This window comes from Pezoporus wallicus, unplaced genomic scaffold (genome assembly GCF_028554395.1).
Source record: "Pezoporus wallicus isolate ANWC-B61680 ecotype Strahan unplaced genomic scaffold, APGP_CSIRO_Pwel_v1 contig_2595, whole genome shotgun sequence".
NCBI lineage: Eukaryota > Metazoa > Chordata > Aves > Psittaciformes > Psittacidae > Pezoporus > Pezoporus wallicus.
The window spans coordinates 220,530-246,590 of NW_026640968.1; the positions used below are offsets into that span (position 1 = coordinate 220,530).

The following is a 26,061-nucleotide window of genomic DNA, read 5'->3' on the forward strand; positions in this document are numbered from 1 at the left end:
AGTACACAAACTTGTTACTCCTTTTTACACTGGGCTCACTGCAGGCAGGAGGACGTCTACCTTCAGCTTCAAGGTCAGTTTAACTACCTATATTGCTTTTCCAGCCCCAAACAGTAACATTTCAAATACAAGGGTTATTAAAACTGAACTCAAAGCACCACAGAACGTGGTGTAATGTGATTATAATTTATTGATTTGCATAAGTACTTGGTGCAGGAAAAAATGTCTCAGCCCATTGTGCAGCTGCTTCAAATACTGACCCTTAACTAACAGTTCAAATGAAGAAAAAATAAGTCTCTTTGCAGATGTGTAACAGTTATGAGAAAATTTCTCAACAAGCTTTTTGTGATTTTGGTTGTGGCGCTCTGCACTGTGGAGGTGAGGGGTTGACGCTGTAAAATAGTGTTAGATTGACTTGGAACAACAAGCATTCCCTGCACATTTGGTTGGGCTTCAATATGGGAATTTGGGCATCTGAGTCTCACCAGGTTGGGTCTGACTGGCCAAACTTTCAGCTGATAGAAACCAAAAATTATGTTGTTACTAAGGGGTAGTTACTAAGGGATAGCTGTTTCACCTATGAACAGTCAGTCTTTGTCATGTCTTTTCTATTCATGCATCTATTCATAGATTCATTGTTTGGTTTGTGTGGTTTTTTTAATTATTACATTTTAATAACTATTCACTGACCTCTGACATTACAAGGAGAAAGAAATGGAAGTGTGGTTGATTTTTTGTATAGATGTTCCATGCTGTAATTAAGGCACAATTAGAATGTCTGCACTCACATTGTTTCTGCACTCTGGAGACAGTACCTTAAACCCAGACTAGTCAAAAAAAGTTTGAGCCTTGCTCAGAGTGAGCTATGGGAAACTGAAAAACACCCCACCAATACTGCCTTATGATATTTAGTTCTTTTTTTATATCTTATCCTTTGAACCTGGAGAGTGATTCAATAAACTATAAAATGTTTTCTGAGTATCTAAAAATGGTCTTTCATGCATGTAGTCACTTGTGACATTTATTGCAGATGTTTCTAAGGTGCCAGCAACCTCCATAGATGGCCACAGAAAACTTTCCACTGGCATCTGCAAGCTTTAGCTCAAGCTAAGGATGACTTAAAGGAATTACTTCTCAAATATAGAAGACCAGCCTCCTTCCTCCTCCACCATCTGAAAGTTCAGCTCACAGCTGTGATACCATTAGCTAAACAGCTTAACAGTTTAAGAGTGCATATACATTTTCTGTGATTATAAGCCTGCGTGAACTTTAGCTATGACTCTGCCAGTCCTCTAAAATGTCACTCAGAATCACATGGTGTGGCAATTAATACCACCCATGACATGGTTCAAATATTTAATCTAGTTCTATTTCAGGAAATGTCACTGTAACCCTTGTATCTTCCTCCCCATCTCCGCTAAAATCATGTGCTCCCTAGCGAGAAATACAGGATGACCAATACCTGTGTTCAAATACGTCAAGAGAAAAACAGAGCTGACAACTTCCTCTTTAAAAGAAGTTTAAGTGAGTAAAGAATTAATAGCAAAGAATTATTTTCTAAATAATAAATGTAGCAGTAAAGTTCACAAGTTCCTTAAAGGGTGAAGAGGCAGATTGTGTATTTCTGAATCTGATGCCTCTGAAGTTCCCAGAGAGGGAGGCAGCAGCTTCACCTATGTGCAGAGTAGCAAGAGAAGTTTTGCTATGCCAGTTTTCTTAAGCTGTTGATTTGAAAAAAAGGATCTCTTTAATGTTGATGAAGGACCAACCCTCACCCTTTTGATGTACAAAAGGCATATTTCTTGTGGAGAATACCTTCACCTTTAGCAGAGCCTTTAGTCTAGGTGCATCATGAAGAAGAGGGAAAGCTGTTTTAAGGCCCTGAAATAGGCATTCTCCATTTTTTTTTCATACTGGAGTTACAAACAGCCCCTCAACATTAAATGATACTTACAATCCTTTGGGCTGTTTCTCAGCCAGAACCAGATTTGCAGTAATAACTTATGTTAAAACTCCCTGGCTTTTGTCTCTACCTTCTATGCATGGTAAGTGATATATATATGCTGAAAGAGTTTTAAACCCAAAATAAACTCTTGGCAGGATATTAATGTCCTGAAGCCTGGTTACAGGTAGCTGAGCATGTCTTGGAGGAAAGCAGAGAGAGAAAGGCTACGACCTCTAAGATCATGACCTTTCAGACACGTTTTGCTGATTCTCTGGCCATAAGTCATCACAGCACATGGGAATACTGGTTTGGAAAAGGCAACACCAATTTGACACTGATTTTATTTACCTTTTATGGTGGTGATGTGATGAGAGAATGGGAGTGAAGAAACCTTGTTTTTTCAGACACTTTACAGCTTAGTAGCTGTTAGCTTAAGTCACTGCTGCATTTAACCCCCTCATCATTAACCACTGCAGACACTGATCCACAAGATTAACTCACAAGCAATTCATCAAAACTGTTCACTAGGAAACAGCAGGAGGGAACCGGGCCCATGGAGGATACACATCAACTGTCCCTGAGCCAATTGCTTTGTGTCTCTTTTCTCCTGTACCACACTATTTATGTGTTCTCAAAGTGATAATACAAGTACAAACGACCTTCGAAACAAAACTTTAAAGGACTTCTTGCCACTCTTAGAGTTACTGAGCTGTGCATGCTCTCCGTCCTGGTCTTGGGCCAAAGGCATGCGCAATCCTGGAGGCATATCAAAGACTTCTAACTAGTTATCATGAGGCAAAGCCACTATCCAAAGTATGAGCAGAATGACGTAATAAACGGAAAATTTGCAAGGCAAGTTGTGCAAGCACTTCGTAAAGCTGTTATCTTCAAATACCAGGAGCCTTCAAAGGGTCATGTAGAACACTTAACTACTAAGAACAAAAACAAAATGTTCCCCTGCCACTTTACCTGTAGAAAATCCACCTGACGCTGGGTACCAGCTGAGACATGTATGTGTTATTCTCCACCCTCATCAGTTAAAGCATATCTCATTGCATAGCAGTGCTGAACACCATGCTATCTGCAAAGGAGAGGAAGACAGATGTGTTGGAAGTGCTATGTGACAGTAGAGCAGATCACCCCTGACTGTCATAAGGAAAAGCAGGAGATAAATTACTTGACTAGGACCACTGTATGAGAGCCAGTAACCCTGGCACTCACATGAAAGAGATGGTGAGCCAAATCTGACATTGATGCCATGTGCAGAAGTAGCTGCACCCTCCCAGTTACAGCACAGGCTGTCACCACAGTGCTCATGAGGTGCATTTTTTGTGTTTCTGCCATCTGCTAAGGCATCTGAGAAGCTCATGCTCTTCTCTCCCTGATATTCCCTGCTTGCTCGTCTTTCCATCAGGCTGCAACAAGGCTGGTGATGTCCTAGCCTTTGGACTTGAGCTTGTGCTCTAATTTATATTTTCCCACTGCAAAACACCAGCTCTCATTTATTCTCTTTGGATTTCCATGTCTCCTGATATCTCGTCTTCTGCTGGTCTCCATACAGAATATATATGGCGCTCCAGCTTCATAGATAGATCACATCTCTGAATATTTCTTAGACAATGCTGAAATCAAATTACATCACCAAATTTGTAATGAAGAAACTCTCTGACTCATAATGTGCTTGTTCAATGATATTTGGAAAAACAGTCTTATTACTATCAGAATATTATCTGAGTGAAACATGCTTGAGGTCTCATGCCCTGAATCCTGGCAATCTTGTTAAAATCTATACAGTAAAATTATTAAGGTTTATTTTTTTTTTTTTTTTAAAGTGTTCTGTCCAATACCATAGAAATTATACCTTGTTTGGATAACTGAAGAAGAGATGTTCACAGAGATAAAAATCAGTGCAGACTTAGACGCAGTTAATTCTGTCCTGCATGTTACAAGAATACAATTCAAATTCATATCTAGCTTGTGGTGCATTGAAAGAACTTGAAAATTTCCCAAGGTTGGTGCAGTTAATAAACCACCTAGAACAGAAAAAAAAATTTAAACAGAAATAATTGGGAACCATTTCAAGAATATTTTAGCAGTCATTCAGAATCCCACAACAAAGTAGAAAACTATTAGGAAGCATTCCATCTTAAAAAGAAAGTTAAAGTAATAGTAAAAAAAAAATAATAATTTATGATACGGGTAGAGACTTAAGTTAATCAGGTCCCTGCTATTGCAGACAACCCTGTATCACATAATCTTACTCAGAAGTGTATCTATGTCTGCATCAGAAATAGTTCTGCTCTGATTAGGATGCTGCCCAGTCCATCCTGAAGACTGCAGCTATCACTCCCTACCCATGGTTCAGGCAAGGAGGTGATGCTGGCTCTTGGCAGGCAATGACTATTCATTCTAGTCACTCTACTGAACTGCTGTGGTCCCAAGGGGATGATACGATCTTTGAATCCATAAGCTAGAGAGATGCTCTGCTGCTTCCATGCCAGGGACTTGGTATGACCATCACTGCAACAAAAGGACTGTTCTGGTATCAGGAAGATGCTGAGGATAAAAAAAAATGGAAAGAGTTCTGGGTAGAACCAAAGAATGATTAATAAATTTGAAAACATGATAAAAAAAATGATGGAGGGATATTTAAAAAAGCTAGTTATTAACTAGCTACACGTGAAAAAAATAATGGGTAGAAATTTATACAACAAACGGATAAAAGTAATAACAAAGGCCAGTGATTCAAACTGAAGACAAATAAATGCAGGCCAGAAAAAAAGATAAGAATGTTGGGTTTTGCATTTTTTTTTGCTTTTAATTCAGGTTAATCAACCCTTGGAAATCCTCTATCTACTCCAGTCTCTATCTACTAGAGACTCTAGTATCTTTAGATAATTTTGAATGCCAGACAGATACTTTCCTAATGCAGGTGGTTTCCTTCCAGCACACCTGATCAGTGCTGGCAAGCACACAGTTAAAGCTGTTATCAGCTGTTATCACACAAGTTCTTCTGATCTTGAAAAATTCTTTCCCCTTCCAAGCTGCACTATGGTATCACTATAGGCATCTACAGGAAAATTGATTTTCTACCATCATGAGCACAAGGGAAGACCCTCAGGAAACTGCAAAAGAAAAACGTGCACTTTCAATTTTTTCGGCTGCGCAATGGTTAAATTTCTCTGATGAAAGTGAAATCTTTGCAGTGGAGGCCTAATGGTAGTCTGTCATGAAACCTGAATCACAGCATGGTATTTCTGGCAAAGAGTTCTTAGAAATACCTTATGCCTTTAACAACACCTTTGGCTGGGATAATTCTTTTTCTCTGTATCCACAGAGGTGCAAACTTATTGTTAAGCCAGGCTGGCATTTTCTGTGAGGAAAAACCCCAAACAGCTGAACCTGTTAATGATCTGAGGTCAGATTTGACAAATAGTTCTGTTGAGAATTTTTTTTAGTTTGAGATGATTCTGTTCAGACTCTTTCAAAATGAATCTTTTTGAAATGTCTGTTTTGAAGCAGTGCATTTCTTAGAAATCAAGCTAATTTTAGAGGGAAATGAAAGTAAAACCAAGCCAAAACAGTGTTGTTTCCTGACAGATAAAATGTCTTATTCATTATGTACTCTCACTATGTAAAAACTTTATTTCTTGAACTTGGGTTTTTGAGCAAGTCTATTTGTGCTATTTAGATTGTATAATGTATAACATGGACTCAGGTTTGTGCTGCAGCGTTGTATGCATTTATATTCAGAGCTGCAGCCCACCCTTGTGGCAAAGAAGTTTTTATTAAATTAAGAATTACACAAGGATTACAGTCACTTTTCCAATGCAGTTCAGATGATGTTCTCATAGGAAATTCTAACTTGTATGTTCACCTGGGCCCTTTGCATTTGTTAGTCACAAATGATGTTCATGCGATGGCAATGTCATACTGCAGTCAGAAGGTCCCACCTAAGGAGTAGATCAGGTCAGCTGTTATCTCCAGGTTCCTACAGGGCAGGGGGGGTTGGAATTAGATGATCTTAAGGTCCTTTCCAACCCAAACATTCTATTATTCTATGATGATGTGATTGATGCATCTCTCACCTTCTCAGCAGAGTCACCTTTTCTGCAGAAGTGATTTGGTTTAAAAAGCTGAGGCACTTAGCCGATGAAGACAGAAACTGAACTCCTGCATAAAGAACTGCAAAGTCTGGGGAAGAAAATATTAGAATAAGGCATGTTGGGCTTCAACTGTAAGAAGAAATGTGTAGTTAGTCATTAGGGGTTTTTTAAGGGAAAATGGAAAGAAAAAAAAAAACACAAAAAAAAAAGCCTGTCTTACTCTGATTTTTTTTTTTTTTTTTTTTTTTTTTAATTAGGTAGCTATCCTACGCTGCAGCATCTCCAGCGTTGGAGGCTTTTAAGAACTGTCAGAGAAACATCTGCCAGGTAAAGTAGAGCCTACCTCAGGGTAAAGGGAAACGTTTTCTGTGATTAAACAATGCAAGAATGTCCTGGGGGATAAGGCTCAATGGAAGATAATGCTGCCAACAAGAAAAAATGTATGTGTTATGAGACTTCACTAAAAATCAAAAAGGAAAACGATTTTATGAGCACAAAATCTGCCTCTGTTCAGGTGTCCAAAAGTCAGTCATTCTGTCCTAAAGGTACAGACCCATTTAGTGGATCAGACCCTGAAAGGGTGAGAAAACTGCTAAAGCTGCCTGGGCAAGAGAGGAGGGAACAATGAAACTGCCCTTGCTGAGAGGGTCTGCTTTAGGGATTAGGCATTGCACATCCAGTCAAAGACAGGCACAAGTAAGAGCAAGGACGATGCACTCATACTTGTTCAGTAGAAGTAAGGTACAATGTCCCTGCATTTCCTTGATCAGCCACGTCATAAAGCCTTCACCAAATTACCAGGGAAGTCTCTTTGCATTTTCAAACTAGTTCCTTTTCCCCCACGTTCATCCATTTCTTTTTCCAGGTAGTTTATTTCTCTTTTCTGTTCACAGCCTTTGTTTTCTGTTACAACCCTACACCTCAGGTTCACAGCGTAGTTCAGCCTGAAAGTCAAGGATGCCAGTCTACCTACAGCAAAAACAACATTCTGCAGAAGGTTTGGTCTGTTCAGCAGCTCTTATCCAATAGCTGTTGCAAAGACAAAGAGAAGGGTAGAAGAAGCATTGAACCTGCAGCTAAACAACCTTTAGCTTTTAACAGCCTCATCAAGCAGTTTGTCTCTCAAAGAAATCAGAGAGAGCAGCTTCTATCATTCCTCACCTTTGCAGAGCTCCTGTGAACTTCTCAGCTCCTACAGAGCACCTGGTCAATTGATAGCTGCTGTTAGAAAGGATGGGACTTTCCCATCACATCACATTAGTGCAGGGAATGGAGGTTATGAGAAAACAGCAAACAACAGAGTGCAGCCTTGAAAGCAGATATGTGATAGGGTAAATATCATGACCTGTCTGACGCTGTTACCCTTACCTGCTAGGCTGCAGTCAACAGGCACCCTGCTGTGCAGTTATTTCTGAAGCATTATAATTATACTGTTGTGCCTCACACTTCTAAATACATACTGTACACAATTCCTCTAAGTTAATCAGATACAGACCAGATTTGTCTCTTAAAATGACACAGGATTCAGAAGCTCCCGAGAAATCCAAGCTGGTGGAGATGCTGATGAATACATGGGGTTGTTTAAGTCATAATGTCGTTGTCTGCAAGGGGATTTTGACAGAGCTTCTAGCTTTCAGGACAGGATTTTAACTGCCAGCCAATTACTTGCAGTAAAGATGGCATCTGTGAAATAGAACTATAAATACACAGAACTGGTGTGAAAATACATGTATTGTTTCTCAGACACTTGGGTATAACAATAATAATTCTGGGCAGATTAGTCATAAGCAAGTATTTCCAGAGTGTAGGATGGGTATGCTATACTGTGAAATGGCACAAAAAAAGTATCTGCCAAATACAAACACAAAAAATAAAAGCAGAACAAAAACCTCCATCACAAACCTCGTATTTGATTTCAATTTACAGTCAAACATTCTCTCACTGCATTTTTGGAGGGAAAATCCTGTTGCTGTCCTGAAAGCCTATCCTGCAACTCTCACCTAGACAAATCCATAGATGGAACGAAGCCATGCCGAGAGATAAGAAAAGGCTATGGCTGATGATCTGCCTCCTGTCCCAGCACAGTGACAGCATGTACTTCATTATACTATAGTGCTAGGGAGAATAGACCCATTAGTTAAAAATAGTTAAAAATACTGACTGTCAATCAGTCAGCACCTTTCTCTGGAAGGAAAGTGAGGTAAATGTATATTGCATTTCAAAGGCACAAAGGAGACAGAATAACAAAATAACAAAATTCAGGTATAAAATTGTTTAAACAAGACACACGACAGAAAATAAATGACTCTCAAACTTGGAACACATCTGTTTCTCATCTCATATATGTGACCAAATTACAAAGAAGATATTGCTTTGCAAGAGAAAACTGTGCAAGGATGTGAGAATTTCTTTCTACCAAGTGAGGAGATACAGATTCAACATTGCATTTGTCTTTAGACAGGCACAGAAAAAGCAAAGAAATACAGGGTTTGGGGCTAACTAACCCAGATCTACATGAAAATAATTGGAAATCAGAAGACTTTGTTCACTGTAAATAAAACCAAACACTTTCAGGTGTTTAATTTACTCTCTAAAATAATGGTGAAGAGGTTGCATAAACAATTATGTTTTTAAAGATGCTTTAAAATTTTGAAAAAGCCACTAAAACTGCATATCCTGAGGAAAATATTTTCCTGTAAACCTACCATGACCACTTCCCAAAGATGATTTACCAGAGTGCAGGTTGAAGAATAAGCTTCTGTCAATGATACAAATTAGAATTTGTGTCCTTTATTCAAGCAGGAGTTATATCTTCCTGAGGAACCCACAGTCACAGGCAATACTAGCCAAATTCTGATTCTTGTAAGAAAAAATGTGCATTGCCTTATTCAGAAGACTTTTCACAGAAAGTCTTCTTTCTGTGACTTTCACAGAACATGTCATTTTGTCTGGCAGACTTAGAGATCTGAACTCAAGACCTAATCCCAGTAGAATTAAATAGAAAAAAAATACGTGTATAGGAATAAAACATGCAAATACTAACCATTTTATAACCATTTATAACTATATATAAGCACAAACTGACAATAAAAAGAAACTTCTTCTCTTACAGAGCTACCATCTAAAGTGGGGGTTTACTGGTCATTTTCCCTCCACAGTGACTTATGGGTTGACATTGGCCCTCTTCTCTTCCAGACTTTGTAACCTCCAAGGGGAATGGCTGGCACCTTCTGTCGTCTCTTGGCTGGCCGTGCAACCACTGCACTCTTTGCAGCTGCAGGCACAGGGGTGCTAACCACCGGGTACCTCCTTAACCAGCAAAATGTGAAGGCTGCTGTTCAGGAGAAACGGAAACTCTTCCCGCCAAGGTAAAGAGCTGACTAGGCGGTCAGTGCCCTGTTAACTGGGTTAGGAGCAACATTTAACTCTTTGGAGGAAGAAGATCCCTATCAAAGGATCCCTGCAGGGTTCTCATGTGGCCACAGAGTCTGTTTGCCTGTCCATGGGCTGTGTGACAGCACATGGGCTATGTGAAAAACAGCACCCTTTATTAATAACCGTGATTTTAGGCAGCACCAACAATGGCCTTCAAGGCCAGAAAGCAGAGGTTTGGGATACTATCAACACTCAAAAAAGCCACTGAAAAACAATAACAAGCCTAAGAAATATTTCAGATTTTAAGCAGAGCACTAGATTAACCCTTATTTCATCTCATCAGCTGTCAAGACACATTGCATCTCAGTCTTTTGGACTGGCTGATTGTACATTAAGAAAATGTGAAAGTATTTTCATTATACAAGTAGTAAGAACATCTCCCATATAACTGCTGCACTTGAAATACTCCTCATTCTCTTACAAATGATGATTACAAACTAATTACAGACCATCTCTGTAGGCTGACTTTGCTGGCATACTTGTGAAAAACAATACAGACCAGGCTCTGAGAGAGGCTGTGAATACTATTCAGTATTCAGAATACCATCCTAGTTAAAATACATTCCTAAAGAAATAATGGGGTTGTGCATAAAGCAAATAATTACCAACACACAGTAAATGTGGTCTGACTCACTTGAAAATATGCCTTGCTAAAGCATAACATCTTTATTTTCCCTGGCTTAGTACACCATGCATCTTTCTGTAAACAGTAATGTCATTAAAGCAAAACCAGATACTGTAGAAGAACAAGCACTTAGGCTCTGAATTAGACAGAATGTTTTCAGCTACACTTAATTACCTTTTCCCCTTGAACAAAACCATGTTGGAGCTCTTTTATTTCTGAATAAATTTTCTTTATTTCTTATTTCTCTCAGCAGAGATTTAATGGGGCTTAGTATACTCTCAGAGCCCAGTGGGATACATTTTCCTGATGGCTCTGCATAGCAGAAAGCTGCAACTGCCTGTTGGTGTGGTGGCTCACCAGTGTGTGACATGGGGTACTTTCAGTGACCGGAATCTTTCTCCCTTCCTAAAATTCAATACAATATATAAACCAAGACCTAATTATACTTTTAAACCATGCTGTGTATTCTGTTTCTCATGACCCCTTCAATAAATTCTTCAACTAGCAAGGATTACTCTTCAAAGTGTCACATTAACTGCTTGGGCTTCTTCTCTTCAGTGCAGACTACCCCGATCTCCGCAAACATAACAACTGCATGGCTGAATGCCTCACGCCGGCAATTTACTCTCGGCTCAGGGACAAGATGACTCCCAATGGCTACACCCTAGACCAGTGCATCCAAACTGGTGTGGACAATCCTGGCCACCCTTTCATTAAAACTGTGGGCATGGTCGCAGGTGACGAAGAATCCTATGAGGTAAGATGTTTCCACTACAGTGTTGTATTTGGTTCAGGTTGGTATCTTTCACAATAGCTCATTAGATGAAGACAGATTCACAGTAGGGTATGGATTCCTGAGGTAAATTCTGTCGCAGAGATTAAATAAGGGACAGGCCACATGCCTAAAGATGGTGATTTCCCTACTCTTCCTTACACTAGGAAATGCATGGACATGAGGTATTACTACTGGTGCTCTCTCTGCTGCAACTGAAGTTAATGAAGGGTACCTGCTTGAGAGCAGCTGCTACCTGCCTCCAGCACCTGACCTCATTAATAGAATCCTAGAATGGAAGGGACCTTAAAGCCCATCCAGTTCAAACTGTCTGTCACCAGCAGAGACACCTTCCACTAGACCAGGTTGCTCCAAGCCCCATCCAACCTGGACTTGAACACTGCCAGGGATGGGGCAGCCACAGCTTCCTACAACTAAACATTTTATGCTTGGGCTGCTGAGGATGGACTGGGACATCTGGCATTCTGGACTACCAAGTCCTGTGGTTCAGCTATACTCAACTAGATGTGTCATTGCCACCACTCCTCATCTGCAGGAAGGTGTGGTTGTGATCAGTGTTGAGCCAAGTGGCTCTAATGAGGGTTTAACACCCCATGGCACTGAAGATATAGACTATTCCTGCAGGATCTAAAACCAAGATACAGGGTGCTGGGGGACTCTTGAGTGTGTGTTCTGGCTGGTAATATATTCTGAAACCTAATCTGATTGCCATTACATCCAGTACCTCTCTAGCAACTAGAGTAGGCTTGTAATGCAATTTCTGTTGTGAAGTCAAGCACCCCTCCTTTTATATTTACCCCATCTGCATTTGCAAAGCCCCCTGTATGTCTGTCACCCAGAAGCCTGTGCCAGAGGACTTCTCCTGTGGCTTAGAGCTGGTGCTCTGAAGCATTTCTATGAAGCTGCAGACTCTCTATAGGTTGTCTTGACTTCACAGGTGTTTGCTGAGATTTTTGACCCTGTCATTAAAGCAAGGCACAACGGCTACGATCCACGGACTATGAAGCATCACACAGACCTGGATGCATCCAAGGTAGGATTGAAATAAAACAGTGAGACAGTAAAGGATCGGGACTGTTTCTTACAGTGATGATATTGTATACAACAGTACCTTTCTTTTTCCTGATCCAACTCCAAAGGCACTAAGTATAGGGTTAAGAGAAGAGGGATGCCACTCATGGCCCTATCAGCAAGACAGCTGCATCTCTACCTTGCTCCTAGCAGGTGGTTCAGTCCCTACAGTCTTTACTAAGCACTTGGGCCACAGTCTCCCTTAGCACTGGGTCTGTGCATAAGCTGGGAAATAACCATGTGTCTTAAGACTTGGAATAAAAATAGGAATTTACTCCAATATGCCCACATAAACATGATAAAACCTTAACACCTTGCTTGCTGCTTAGCGTTTCCTTCACAGTTCAACTACACCACGTTTTAGCACCTTTTTGTTCTTTCCTCTTTCAGTGGCCCCCTGCCACTGCCCATATCCGTATTTCCAAAGCCACGAAAATTCCTTCATAGTTTTGGACCATTGCTGGTTACTCTGTCACATTCATTCTGTCAAAGAAACATGTTTTTCCTAAAGAAACCTCCTGGTGTCAAAACTCTTAGGGGCTCCTGGTATTCTGAGTGTTTGTCATCTCACAGAGAGCTCATCATGCTTGGGCAGAAAGATGCCCTTCTGGTTTTTAATGGTGAACTACAAGATGAGGGGATGGGTGTGAACAAATTATTCATTCTTCCTCCAGATCACCCACGGTCAATTCGATGAGCGCTATGTCCTCTCATCACGGGTGCGGACTGGCCGCAGCATTCGGGGGCTCAGCCTTCCTCCTGCCTGCACCAGGGCAGAGCGGAGAGAGGTGGAGAACGTTGTGGTCACCGCACTCGCTGGGCTGAAAGGAGACCTCTGTGGCAAGTACTATAGCTTGACCAGCATGTCTGAGAGGGACCAGCAGCAGCTTATTGATGTAAGTACAGCTCCAATGCTGACACCACCTTCATTTACTCTCACTTATCTTAACCTTCATCTTCTTTGGGGCACATGCTTTCCTGTGTGGGTAAGGAGGATAATCACAGTATTAACTCAGTAGTTAATGGCCTGTCAATATTTTTAATGCAATAACAAATCATTCAGGGTCTATATTTTGGTTAAGTACCTAGCTGTACAGGTCTGAAATGTAGACTTATATTCTAGATAGGAAGATCTGTGTCAAATCAAACACACATGGCTGCTGCCACCAATGATGTAAATTCAGGACTTTATCTTGGTCATTTCCTTGAGGAAAGATTGATATTTTCTGTATTAATAACCATCCTAACTAAAAATATTACACTGAGATAAACATTACTTATTATCTGTATTCTAGACTGCTGGGGTGGGGGGCTTTGGCTGTAATTTCTGTCTGTCAAAACTACACTAAGTTCCCCAAAATGGCTGTAGCCAAATGCACCCAGGTGACCTTTTCCCAGTCCTGTAACTGTATTTCAGGACTTGAAGGATCAGGCCCATAACGAGAGTTTTCATTGTCACACAGATGGAAAGACAAGGATTTTCATCATGGATTTTGTCACAGCATGTGACATATCAAACAAACCTTGAATGTGCATTTTAAATATCCAAAGGAATGGCTGTACCCTGTTAGCTATATTCATGGCACATTAGTCCATAACATCAACCAAAAGGGAGCTGATGAAGTAACATAACTATTTATAACGTTGGAACTAGGTGTCACAGTCTGGATTAACCAGGAATTAAGAATTTATGTAAGGTCAGTAACTTTTTTAATTGAATGTCCTTGGTAATATGTTTATTGACAAGATGTTGATGGCCTATTGTAGGTTTTATTTTATTGCCTTTTTCAGCATGAGAGAGCTCCTCAGAAAGCAGAGGCTGAAACAGGAGCATGGAGAATATAATTCCCTCATGATTTAAGGTTAAGTCCGTTGGGAAGTGGAATAGGTTTCACTGATTCAGAATTTTATCTTGTTTTTTTTTTGTTTTTATGTCAATGCAAATGTATAGAAGTCAGGGCATTGAAAGTTGTAACCTCAGATTCTGTCTTCAACTCATACCATTGCTTACCTCTTCAAGTACTTTAGGACCTTGAACCTCTATGGTGTCATGTTTTCTGCCAGCCTTTAATAAGCACCATTTGATCTTGGTAATAACAAATCAGTGCTAGCTGAATGGCATTCAGCATAAAAGGTATTTCGTACTTTGCAGATTTGAACCACACACATTAAAGGGAAAGTAATAGTGCTCAGATGTTTTCTTGCAAAAAGAGGAAGTTTTCTTTCAAACAAAAACTGTCTGGCTGCATCCAGTCAATCACAGGGTATTAAAAGATAAAAACCAAAAATTCTCCTCTAACAGGAAAAAAAAAAGTAAAGCATATCAACTTGTCTACCATGTCATGTTTGTTCTGGATAGCTTGCCTCACTATTCTCAATTAAACTCTAGATTTAAAAAACAAATCAAAAGCCCCATATAACATTTGATATGGCAGTATTTGAGGAATTAAGAACTAATGATTTTTGAGCACATGCAAGAAAATCAAATATTTATTGGCTTTGGGAAAAAAAACTGCCTGGTTAAAAGATAAGAATCTAAATTACCTGGAATGTGGCAAGGCAATGTCACAGCAAATGCTACATTTATTAAATTAGAAATAGCACCTCTGTTATGGAACAGAACAAGTCTGTTATTCCAAAAGGTCAAGCTTAGCACTGACTTAATTTCTACTTTGACTTCATGCTCAGAATAAATTGCTAAATCTCTCTGCTGGAGAAATATCTTTTCAGAACTAGCATTTTTAATTTTCTTTTTTTTAATTCCCCCAACCTTTAGCAACTCATTGCCTTCTCCTATCCTGAAATATGTCTGTTTGCAGAAAACATCTCTGCTGGTAGCAGTCAGGTCCCTACAGGGTACCTTTTAGTGTGTGTATGTGGTATGAGGTCCTAACCTCCCATTCCTCTCCCCATTTGAAAAATGTTTTTGGCAACACATGGTCATATTACGAATGTCAGTGAGAATCTGCAAGATGCAACAAAATCACTGGGTAAAGCACTTTCAGTTTTCAGAAGAAGGAATCAGATTCACAAGCCGTACTATGTGATTTACTTGTACATTGACTGCCCTCACTTAAATTGTATTAGAAAATGTTATACTGCTTCCTTGAATGAACTTGAATTTTGTTTTGTTTTCTCTCTCTCTCTCTCTCTTTCTCTTTGTCCCCATTTTGGTGTCCAGGATCACTTTCTCTTTGATAAGCCAGTGTCCCCTTTGCTAACATGTGCTGGGATGGCACGTGACTGGCCAGATGCCAGAGGAATCTGGTATGTTGTGTGATGTGCAGAAGCTTGTGTCGTGTTTTAAAGACTGTGTTACAAATCTCCTTACTTGTCCTAACCTTGCAGCCACTCTGTCCCTATACTCACAGAACGTTCAGTTTGCTTTTTAAAAAGTTTTCTCGCTTAATTTTGGAAAAAAAAAAAAAAAAAACAACCAAAAGCCCAAACCAAAGCCCAAGCAAGCAATCAAGCAAAATCCATAGTGAACAACAGAATGGGTAAAACCTTTATATGCAAAAAGCCATCACTAATATCATGAATAGGACACAGCTTCATAGGTGTGGCTCCTTCTTTGGGTTTTTAGTTCATTTTTTTCTATTTTTAAATAAAAATTTTATTTGGGAAAGAGCTCATGAGTCACTTTCACCCTAACCCTAACCTCAGCAAAAGCAGCTCTAACACCAGATTGTAGCCACACTGTCACCTAGGAACCACCAGCCATTCAGCTGCAGGACACTGAATAGCAAATTCCTACCCCCCACAAAGTGTTCTTTTAATTCCCAGAGCTGAAAGTAACCCTTTCTTTCCAAAATAACTGGACAAAAGGGAGATACAGAAGTTAAATTTCCTATTTTGTTCTAGGTCTGCTTCTACTTTCACAGCACCCTTGAGGCATTTTGTGCCCAAATACATTATTTTCTGTGGAAATAAAAGGATAATAGCTCTGAGATTAGAGCAGAGGATGGAGCAGCTGTGCGGTGCATAGCATCTGTGTCTACCCTAACATACTTCTAGGCATTACCAGTGCTTTAATTGTAAAAATAAGGCTAAAAAGGATTCTAAGGAATCATGTAGCATATCCCCCTGCCATACGCAGGCAAGACTTTCAGAAAGGACAGGACTTCATGTAGAAAAAAACCCCAACTGTTCTCCAAGCAGTGTCTGACAATACTGACTCATGTTCAGAAGTACAGGCAGTATTACCATGATGAGCTAAACATGATTTCTTCTGGGGAGCAGGGGCTGTAAAAGCTGATCACCCATGAAACCTGACAACCTGCTGGAAATCTGTGAGGATTTTTTTATTTCAAAAAGCTTCAGCTTAGTTCCCTGATCCCCACCTAAATCTGAGAAAAAGGATAAAGCTGAGGCATCTCATTCACTGTCTTTATGAACAAAAAACCAGCAGTACCAATGCAGTTCCTGCCCAGGGATCTCCTGAATAAAACAGGTCTAGGTTTTGCCTTGTTTTACATGTGAAATATCAGGCAGATAGGAAAAAACCTGGCATGATTGCAAAGTATTTCAGTAAGCAAGATTTAGAAAACCCGCCTTTCTCTTGCAAAAAAAATTGTTGTCAAAAACAGTACATTATTTTGCTTATACTGACTGTGACTCTGTCCTTTTTACTGACTGCAGGACTATTCCCACTGACCTCAGTGGTGTTCATGGCACAGTTTAAATGTGCTCAGCATGGCCTCCCTCCACGTTCCTTAAAGCAATGGGGAGAGTTGCACAATCAATCAAAGAAGGGAGCTGGGTCAGGCTAACCTCAGACTATTTGGAAAACCCTCCCCTGAACATTCGTACGTGACTGAAGACAGGGTAACAGGACCTTGGGTGACCATAATGTCAGGGCACAGGATGTTTACACCTCCTCAGTATTGCATTGGCAAACTCCAAGTATGAGCTCAAAGTCAGGCTATGGGTGAACTTGATCTTCCAAATTTCATGTGTTTCAAACCTCATAATATTCCACCGTTTGCACGAATGAGTCTGATGCCATCAATCACCTTCTATGTGCAGCAGAAAGGCTGAATGTATACAGAGAAAGTAGAGGAAAAGCCAGCACAACTGACCTCAGGTTTGACCCAGCACTTAATAAACCTAACCACAGCTGATCTATTTGGAGCAAGAGTGAATATCTTCAGGCATTTTGATCTTGACTGACAAGCCAGCATCACTAATGTGCTGTCTGCAAGCAACGTGCAGCTGCTGTTCTCAGACACGTAACCTGACTGATGTGGCAATCCACTGCTACCAAGCAATAGAGAGGGCACTGAGATTTGATTTAGGGAAAAATAAAATTAAGTAAGGACATATTGCTTGGCTCCCAGCAGCATGTTAGTGTTAAGTTTGTGTCCTGGCTGTACAGCTTTCTGAGAACAATAAAAACTATCCCTAGTGACAGAGGATGCAAAGCCTGGCTTCTCCCTTTGCTGCACCCCAACTGCGCTTGCGATAGAGAACAACACATTTTTCCTCACTCAGCACCACAGCAGCATGTTGTGATCCAAAAAACTGCCCTTCTTGCTGTGCTCAAAAACACATGTAATGCCCCTCACTGGCATAGGGGACCCAACTGGGAAAGCAGCTCAGATGCCTAACTGCAGAACATTATTTTGCCACGCTTAACCTCTCCACAGGCCCCAACAGACTGTGATAAAACTAAGGATACTGAGAACTATTTTTCAGGGCCTGTCTTTTTAAAGACACCGTTTCCCTCCCCCAACCCCAATCAGGCATAACAATGACAAGACATTTCTCATCTGGATTAATGAAGAGGACCATACCAGGGTGATCTCCATGGAGAAGGGTGGCAACATGAAACGGGTGTTTGAAAGGTTTTGCCGTGGCTTAAAGGAGGTAATGTCTCAATTAATTTATTATTCCTGTTTGCTTATTGTTGAGCTCTTGTCAGCAGTACTTAATAGGGTTCATACTGAACTAATGTCTCTGGGAGCAACAAAATGAAGTAACACCAGTCTACACAGCAACCCGCAATAATGCAGATAAAGAAGGAAATATGGGAATTCATGCTAGCATGAAATCTGAGTTGTAAGGAAAAATAAATAAAATGGCTTTGTAGCTTTTTCATTCAAATCTTAAGCACAGACTGGCTAATGAATATCACCTTTTTTTGTGTGTGATTTTGTGCCCGTAGGCTGTGGAAATCCATAAATCACACATTTTATTTGGATTGCTTGATTTGATTGAATGGAGACTTTATTTGACCCAGCCTCCTCATTCTCTTCTCTGACGTGGGAAACTGGATGCTGCTGAGAACTTGGGGCTTAGGACCCTTTGGCTCAGTGCCACTTTTAGGGAGATACAGGGGTTTGTGATTAAAATACTAAAATACGATACCGAGGACTCTAGAACTGTATTCTGATCTAGCTATTCACAAAGAAAAAAGAGCCTTCATGAGATGGTGTGTGGGTTCAGTTTTGTCTAGACAGTCCAGGTATGATTCATGTTGGCTCTGGGCCCAGTGCAGCCCCAGTACTCCTCTGGCACAGAAAAAGTTTATTTAACAAAGAAATAAGACATTACCATGTCCCACAGAGAGTATCATAGAATGGTTAAGGTTGGAAGGACCTTTAAAGCTCATCTTCCCTGCATGGGCACAGACACCTTCCACAACCACAACTTCTGTGGTCAACCTGTGCCAGGGCCTCACCATCCTCACAGGGAAGAACTTCTGCCTGGGTTCTCATCTCAATCTCCTCTCTGTCAGGTTAAAGCCCTTCCCCTTGGCCTGTCCCTACAGGTCCTTGTCAAAAGCCCCTCTCCAGGTTTCTTGTAGCCCCTTTAGGCACTGGCAGCTGCTGTAAGGTCTCCCTGGAGCCTTCTCTTCTCCAGGCTGAACAAGCCCAGCTCTCTCAGCCTGTCTCCAGATCAGACTGGCTACAGCCCTCACAGCATCTCCGTGGCCTCCTCTGGACTTGCTCCAACAGCTCCATGTCCGTCTTGTATTGTTGCCCCAGAGCTGGACACAGGACTGCAGGGGGGTCTCCCCAGAGTGCAGTAGAGGGGCAGAATCCCCTCCCTCGACCTGCTGCTCACGATCTGGGAGATGCAGCCCAGCACATGGTGGGGTTCTGGACTCAAGCGCAAACTGCTGGTAATACCCCAGGATGTTCTTCAGGATGATGATGTACCTCGTCAGGTCCCATGGACTTGTGCACCTTTGTTCTCAAATCTGGTTCTTCGCACTCTCAGTCCCCGCCCTTGCCTTCTGCAATTCAGGCAGCGCAGCTGGAGCCTTACAAGGTGCACTGGCTGTTACAACTAGGCATTTAGAAGTCAAGTGTCCCCTCAAAAGAATCACAGAATCATACTGAAAATCACATGAAACTCAGATTCAGCTGCTTTTGTTTGCTTTGTAGCATTTAAGACCTTTGGGCTTGTGTGTTGCCACATTGCTCCAAAAATACCAAGGTTAGAAGCACATGGCAAAAGCCCTAATACTTATGTGAAGATATGGCTTCACAGGCTAGGGCTATTGCAAACCAATGTGATAGGGATCTTTGTGCTAAAGTGTCAGAGTCTCCAAGCTAATGGTTGTGAGAAAACAATGAAGAAATCCTTGCAATATGCACTGGGAATCTTGGCACCTGATGAGTGCAAACATTTGCATCACATCCAAAACAGATGTACTTGGGTGTAAGTTCACACATCTCCACTGGTGTTAGTGAAGTTCACCATCAACAAAGATATATGGTGAAAAGAATACCCGCTACAAGCAGAGATCTTAAAATAAGACATTTGTATGCTGACCTTTTCTTTGTGCTTTCTTTTTTCATTCTGTCATAGGTGGAAAGATTAATTAAAGAACGGGGCTGGGAGTTCATGTGGAATGAGCGTCTTGGGTATGTTCTGACCTGTCCTTCCAACCTGGGAACTGGTTTACGCGCTGGAGTCCATGTTAAGCTACCCAGGCTAAGCAAGGTATGTAAGTCATTTAAAAGGCCAGTGATATAAATCAGCTCTTCTGATTTATAAAGAAACAAACTTAAAATGCCAACTTAGAGTGACTGCATGTTAACATGATGTGTAACAAGGTCCCAGGGACAATGCACCACTAATTGAGCACACTTTGATCCTGCAAATTATTGTATTTGTTATGGAAGTTAATCTACTCAGCAGACAACTGCCAACACAGGCTTTAATCTAAGGACTGAGAAAACTATCCATCTCTGAGTGTCTTTCTGGAGATGCTACTACACCGTGGGTAACAGTATTGCAACGATTTGGCACAATACACAGGGTGAAAGGCATTAAGCTCAAAACTGTTTTCTGACAGGATCCTCGGTTTCCAAAAATCCTGGAGAACTTGCGTCTGCAAAAACGTGGCACTGGTGGTGTGGACACAGCAGCTGTAGCAGATGTATACGATATCTCCAACCTGGACCGCATGGGTCGCTCGGAGGTAATCTCTTCCTTTTTTTTTCCCCCCTTGCTTTTTAGCTCTGATCTGTACTGATAGAAGTCAGTTTCCCTCTGCTGACCTCAGTGGAGCCATCCATGGCAGTTTTTACTCCTAATGAATCTGGTCCAATCGAAATGCTACCTCAAAAGAAAAACTAACATGCATAAAATGTTTGACAAATATTCTTGTTATGGCAATATAAAAAGAACAACCCTGAGCAAGTCCCACAAATACATCTTGCTTGCATCATGTTGGGTTGGACTAGATGACCTTTGAAGGTCCTTTCCAACCCAAACTACTCTATGATTTTCTATTCAGGTTAGACATGAGGAAGACATTTTGCACAGTGAGGGTGGTAAAACACAGGCATGGGTTGCCCAGAGAGGTGGTGGATGCATCACCCCTGCAGACATTCAAGGCCAGGCTGGATGTGGTTCTGGGCAACCTGATCTAGTTGAAGATGTCCCTGCTCATTGCAGGGGGGGTTGGACTAGGTGACCTTTGAAGGTCCCTTCCAACTCAACTATTTTATGATTCTATGTGATGAGTATCTCCATTGAGAGCACACAGGTATTAGAAAGGTTTGGCTTTGGTAGCAGACCAAAGCCAAACCTCAGGATAATGTTTCTCAGCAACACAGCACAAGTTCATAGGGATGCCTGCCTGCTGGGACTGCTGGCTACAAGATCAGAGTCTGGTGATCTCTGCTATACTGGACATGAGACATGTTTGTAAGCTGACAGTGAGCACTGAGCTAGCTACTGCACATTGCGTGGGACCTGCCCTACCTGCTGCAAGGTGTTGGGGAAACAAGCAGGAGTCAAGTCCTAACCTACCTGAGGAATCAGACACTGAAAGCAAGACTGGTTTAACATGTTGTCTTCCTTTTAGTACTCATCCATGCACTTTCTTCACAGTTAGACTGCAGGACAAAGGCCAGTCCTTTCAGAATAATTGAGGAGGAGTTGGTGTCATCTTCACGTGTCCTGTGTGCTGCTGAGCAAAGGATACAGAAGACCTGGGTTTAAATCAGGGCAAATATTTAATTGTGAGCTGAGCCCTCCCTGTTGGGCTGTAGGCTGAGATTCATGTCAGACATTTGTTTTGAAGCTGTCTCAGTCTGAATGAATATTTGTTGTGCCTAAGAGTGGAAATGACCTTACGGCCTTGTGGTGGTGCTGCTCTCCGGGAAGACTCGAGTCCCAGACCTCATTCCAGTTTCATATTTAAGTATTTCATAAAGCAGAACAGCTTATAAGAGCAAATCTGCTGAAGGAGAGGGCAGAAACAGCCCTGTCAGAGTTGCAGCCTCCTCCCACTAACTCCGCCTGAGGCAAACTCTTACTCTGGGGCACAGGCTGTTAGTCCTCTAGCAGTGCTACAGATTCCTTTCCCTCACCAAGATCAGGGCTGTGCTCACCCCTGGCCATGTCAAGAACAACGGAGGCAAAAATTCACCTTGCAAGACCCTGTAAGTTCAGTGATTTGAGCACTCTGCTAGTAGATGGGAAACAGAGGGTCAAAGCTTCTGTCAAACACATCTTTTACACCCCAGGTTTGTGCTGTAACATCTCAACAATGGTCAACTGGGCAGGCCCTGGTGGGACTGAGGTCTTCTGAGGACCCTTTTTCTCCACCAACAATGCAGTACATGACTGGGGCTCAGATGCTAACCCTGCTTGTACATGTCAGGATTTGAAGGGCTGCCTGCTTGCCCAGCAGCAAATTGTTAATTACCCTGGGGGATTTGTGCAAGTTAAAATATGATTGCAAAGGAAAGCATGCTGTCAAAGTATGTTTAACCCAGAGCAGCACAGCACTGAGAGGCTCTGGCAGCTTACATACAGATGCAGTTTGGTTGTGGCGTTCCAGCCCAATCTGGAGTTCAGCCTGATTCTTGGTAGGTTTTCATAACACAACCATAGGATAATGCACCTGGATAACAACTAGATCCAAATAGCAAGTGGCTTCCCTTCCTCACTCACCGTGGGTTTTCCACCACTGTTTTCCACAAGTCAGGTCTTTTTATTTGGAAATGCCCTTGAACGTCTTTGCAGCCAAGGGGCATTTGGGCAGGCGCTTGGATATTCATCATTTTGGAGTTTGATGTAGGCAGCTATGTTCCTTTGGATCTAGACCAAAATAAATAAGAGAGAAAAACTATTGAGCTATATTATTTGCAAAACCAGTATTTGAAAAAAAAATAATTATTAATACCTGAAATATCATAATGTGTGCTTTAGACTAAAATAATTCTTAATAATACAAAATGATTACACAGTACAGTTACTTAATATGAGTTCTACTGACAGATGGGCTAAGCCTACAAATTTTTGCTTACGTGAAGACTTCCACAGAAGTCAGTGATGCCTTGTACTGCAATGAGTCAAGAGATTAAGCCAATAGATAAGATACAATCCCCACCTTGAAGGTTCTGAAATCTAAATAAGAGAAGACAAACTCAAGTGGATGGAGATGTTTTAAAATACTTTTTTTTTTCAGTATAGAATAAATTCCATTATGTGGTAAATGTGTTTGCAGAACTGAATTATGATCCCAAAAGTGCAAGATGAATTATTTGTATTTTTGCTTTGTTTCAGTTACTGGTCAATGCAAACTTAATATGAAATCCCTTTTCTCCTGGAGGCTGCAAGTTCAGACCTCTGATTTCCCAACACAGCTGGTCTGTAAAAGACAATAAAATAAACTGCTAAGCCACTGAAATGCTTTGTAGTAAAAACCAAGTCCCTTGAAAATCAAAGACTGTCACAATAAAGAGACAATAGGATTTGGTCTTCGTACTAAGTTTTAACAAGCCAGTCATTAAAGGTTGCTAATGAACCATTCCATGAAGATAAAGAAAAGACAGTGCGCTAGCTTGCTGGCTAACAATACCACAGGGCCTCCCATGTCACTGCTGAAGTTTGTTGAGGACAAAGCACTTTGTGTTCTCTAGCAATTTTGAGGAATTTTACAAGTCACCACTACCCCCTGCCATAGAGAACTGCAAATTTTGGTACTGCTCCGGGCCTGCAGCTAATCCCACCCCTGCCAGCGTAAATCAAGAGCTGAAAACAAAGGAGTGATGGATGGTGTAGAGCCAGCATGAGTTTAGGATAAGTGTGTCTGCTTCAGAGATGTGCATTGTCCAAAGTGTCCCAGCAAAGCCAGCTTGGCACAATGGGTAGGGTATCTTTCCTCACAGGTGACTAACCATCACAGTAGGGTTCATGGTCATCTCCAGGGGAACATATTGTGTGAAGAAGTACAAGATTCTGGCTTGACAAACTTTCTCAGGCAGTCTAAATGGCTGTGGCAAATCAGGTAGTCCTGCCATCCTCCCAGTGCCAGCCATGTGAAGGACACCTACCCTGTGCCTCCAGCAGTATTCAGGTCCAGTGTGGATGAAGGCAATGAACCCGTCATCCTCTCCTAGCACCACCATCCCAGTCAGCTTCTGTCTGACTCTGCTCACACAAATGCTCCTGCAAGCACAGGGGTAAGACAACCTTGGGAACTGGGAACACGTAGCAAGGGCATTTGCAAGAACTGCTTGGTGATATTGAGCACCTATTTGGAAATATTTGTTGCTGGTGGTCCAAACTCAAGACAAATAGGAGAAGGGAATTACTGCGGTTTTCCACTGGACCAGCTTAACCCATATTCCCTCTGCCACTGGGTGTGATTTCTCTGCTGTGACCCTCCTTACTTAACAGCTTTGCCTGCTGTTGTTGCAGTAAATCCAATTTTCCCTTCCCCTATTAACAGCATTAGCTAAAGCTTCTATTACCACTATTTTCTTCTTCTTTTTTGTAGGTGGAGTTAGTCCAGATTGTCATTGATGGGGTCAATTTTCTAGTTGACTGCGAGAAGAAACTGGAAAGAGGTCAAGACATCAAAGTGCCACCACCGCTGCCCCAGTTTGGCAGGAAGTGATCTTGCTGTTCATGGTGGCAACTGATGGTAAATACAGCTGCCATTCTGACACAAAGGCATCGCTGTATGTCTCTGTATAAAAAACTTGTGTAATAAAACACTACCTGATACCTGATGTCTCCTTAAATGCCTGGCTGCACTGGACAAACCTAGCCCTTTTGCAGCTTTACTAGGATGCACTCAACACAACTACCTTTTTTTGTGGGGACTGCTTTCCTTTCTTTCCTGGTTGGTGATAAGAAAAGTACTACCTCAGTAATACAAAAAGCAAAAATCTCTGTCCTGCACTTGTACCTATGGTCATACATTCAAAGTCTCCTATGAGCACCCTATGTCACTCACAGACACGCTCCTTTCCCATGATTGTCCAGAAAGCTGAGGTCTGCCAGCCTGAGGGCCAGATTTTGTAAGGTGCTCATTGCTTTTTCAGCAGCCATTGGACACCATGGTGAGTTCAGCAGTTAACTGGAGCAGGCAGCTATACATGCCTTCAGTCTCTGAAGTCCACAGCTTGACCTGTCATCAAGAGCTAAATCATGTCTCTGCACAGGAGCTGTCTTTCTCTATCTAGGAGTACTCTGCACACAGAATCCCAAACCCTCAGATTTTTTTCACTTCTGGAGAATTCACCAGGTCGCTTCTCAGCTTTCTCCCTCTGGCATAATATCTGGCCTGTGGCCTTGGGCTGTAGAAAGCTGCCCCAAAAATCAGTGGGCAGATATGTTTGCTGATAGCCTGCATCTAACATAAATGTGTTTTGCTTGGCCTGTCCCAATCTCTTCCTGCCGCCTTTAGGTTCCAGGTAATGGAGACTAGCCTCAGCTAACCATTACATATCAAAGTGCCTTAGGAGGTACTGCCAATCTGAGTAAGATCTCTGTACTCAACATTATGTTGATGGTGTAAAGCAAAACCAGCAGATGTTAACAGTCCCATCATTTGCTTCCTGTTTTCATACTGAAACACATTCAGTATTTCACAGTAACTTCATTCAAAACATCAGTTCTCGGGGTGGGGGAGTGGAATTCAAAACATGCTTTGATGAATGTGAGCTGTTGCTGTTGAGTGGGGTGTACCATAGAATGCTTTGGGTTGGAAGGGACCTTAAAGCTCATCCAGTTCCAACCCCCCACCATGGGCATGGACACCTTCCAGGTTGCTCCAAGCTCCATCCAACATGGTCTTGAACACTGCCAGGGATGGGGCAGCCATAGCTTCCCACAACTGCATGTTAGTCCTGGCTTGATTCTTCTGTGGTAGGGACTCCTCTAACAAAGCATCCTTCATCAGAAACCTCACAGTGCAAAGCCTCTGGAGAAGGATTTTTAGTGAGTCATATTGAAAAGATGTGACTGGATAATTAGGCCATGATCAGTTACAGACTTTAAATGTCATAACTGGAAGCTAATTGAGGGCTAGATGGTGAATTAGCAGATCTTGGAAATAGCAGCATGGTGTGCTCGTTTCCCACCTAGGAGAGCTGCTGTGTATAAAGTAGGTTGGAGCTTCCATATGATTGCTGCTTCTCCCTCATCTCTGCTGGATACGTTCCCTAACTATTTTGCTGCTAGCTTTCTAAACGGTCACTAATAATAGTAATTCTGGGGGAAGGAAAAGCGACTTCTGCTGATTTCACATAGAAGGCAAACAAGTAAAACTGGAAAGCCTTCACCATTAACTCTCCAAAACACTCAGATCAACACAAAATTCAACCGT

General features: G+C 41.6%; 2 protein-coding genes across 3 annotated transcripts in view; both read left to right on the forward strand.

Moving 5' to 3' along the window:
- Positions 1–24,455, forward strand: CKMT2 (creatine kinase, mitochondrial 2). Of its 2 annotated transcripts, none has more exons than XM_057421388.1 (11): positions 1–73; positions 6,309–6,378; positions 9,247–9,419; positions 10,670–10,868; positions 11,842–11,937; positions 12,650–12,871; positions 15,157–15,242; positions 17,720–17,843; positions 19,794–19,928; positions 20,284–20,409; positions 24,226–24,455. In XM_057421388.1, the coding sequence occupies exons 3-11, from the start codon at positions 9,268–9,270 to the stop codon at positions 24,343–24,345; spliced, it is 1,260 nt and encodes a 419-aa protein (XP_057277371.1). In that variant the 5' UTR covers positions 1–73; positions 6,309–6,378; positions 9,247–9,267; the 3' UTR covers positions 24,346–24,455. The 2 variants fall into 2 exon arrangements, with proteins under 2 accessions (XP_057277371.1, XP_057277372.1); XM_057421389.1 differs by lacking the exon at positions 1–73 and adding an exon at positions 2,022–2,045.
- RASGRF2 (Ras protein specific guanine nucleotide releasing factor 2) overlaps positions 1–26,061 on the forward strand; it is a 275,229-nt gene that overhangs the window by 139,035 nt on the left and 110,133 nt on the right. The gene's annotated exons all lie outside the window — the stretch shown is intronic.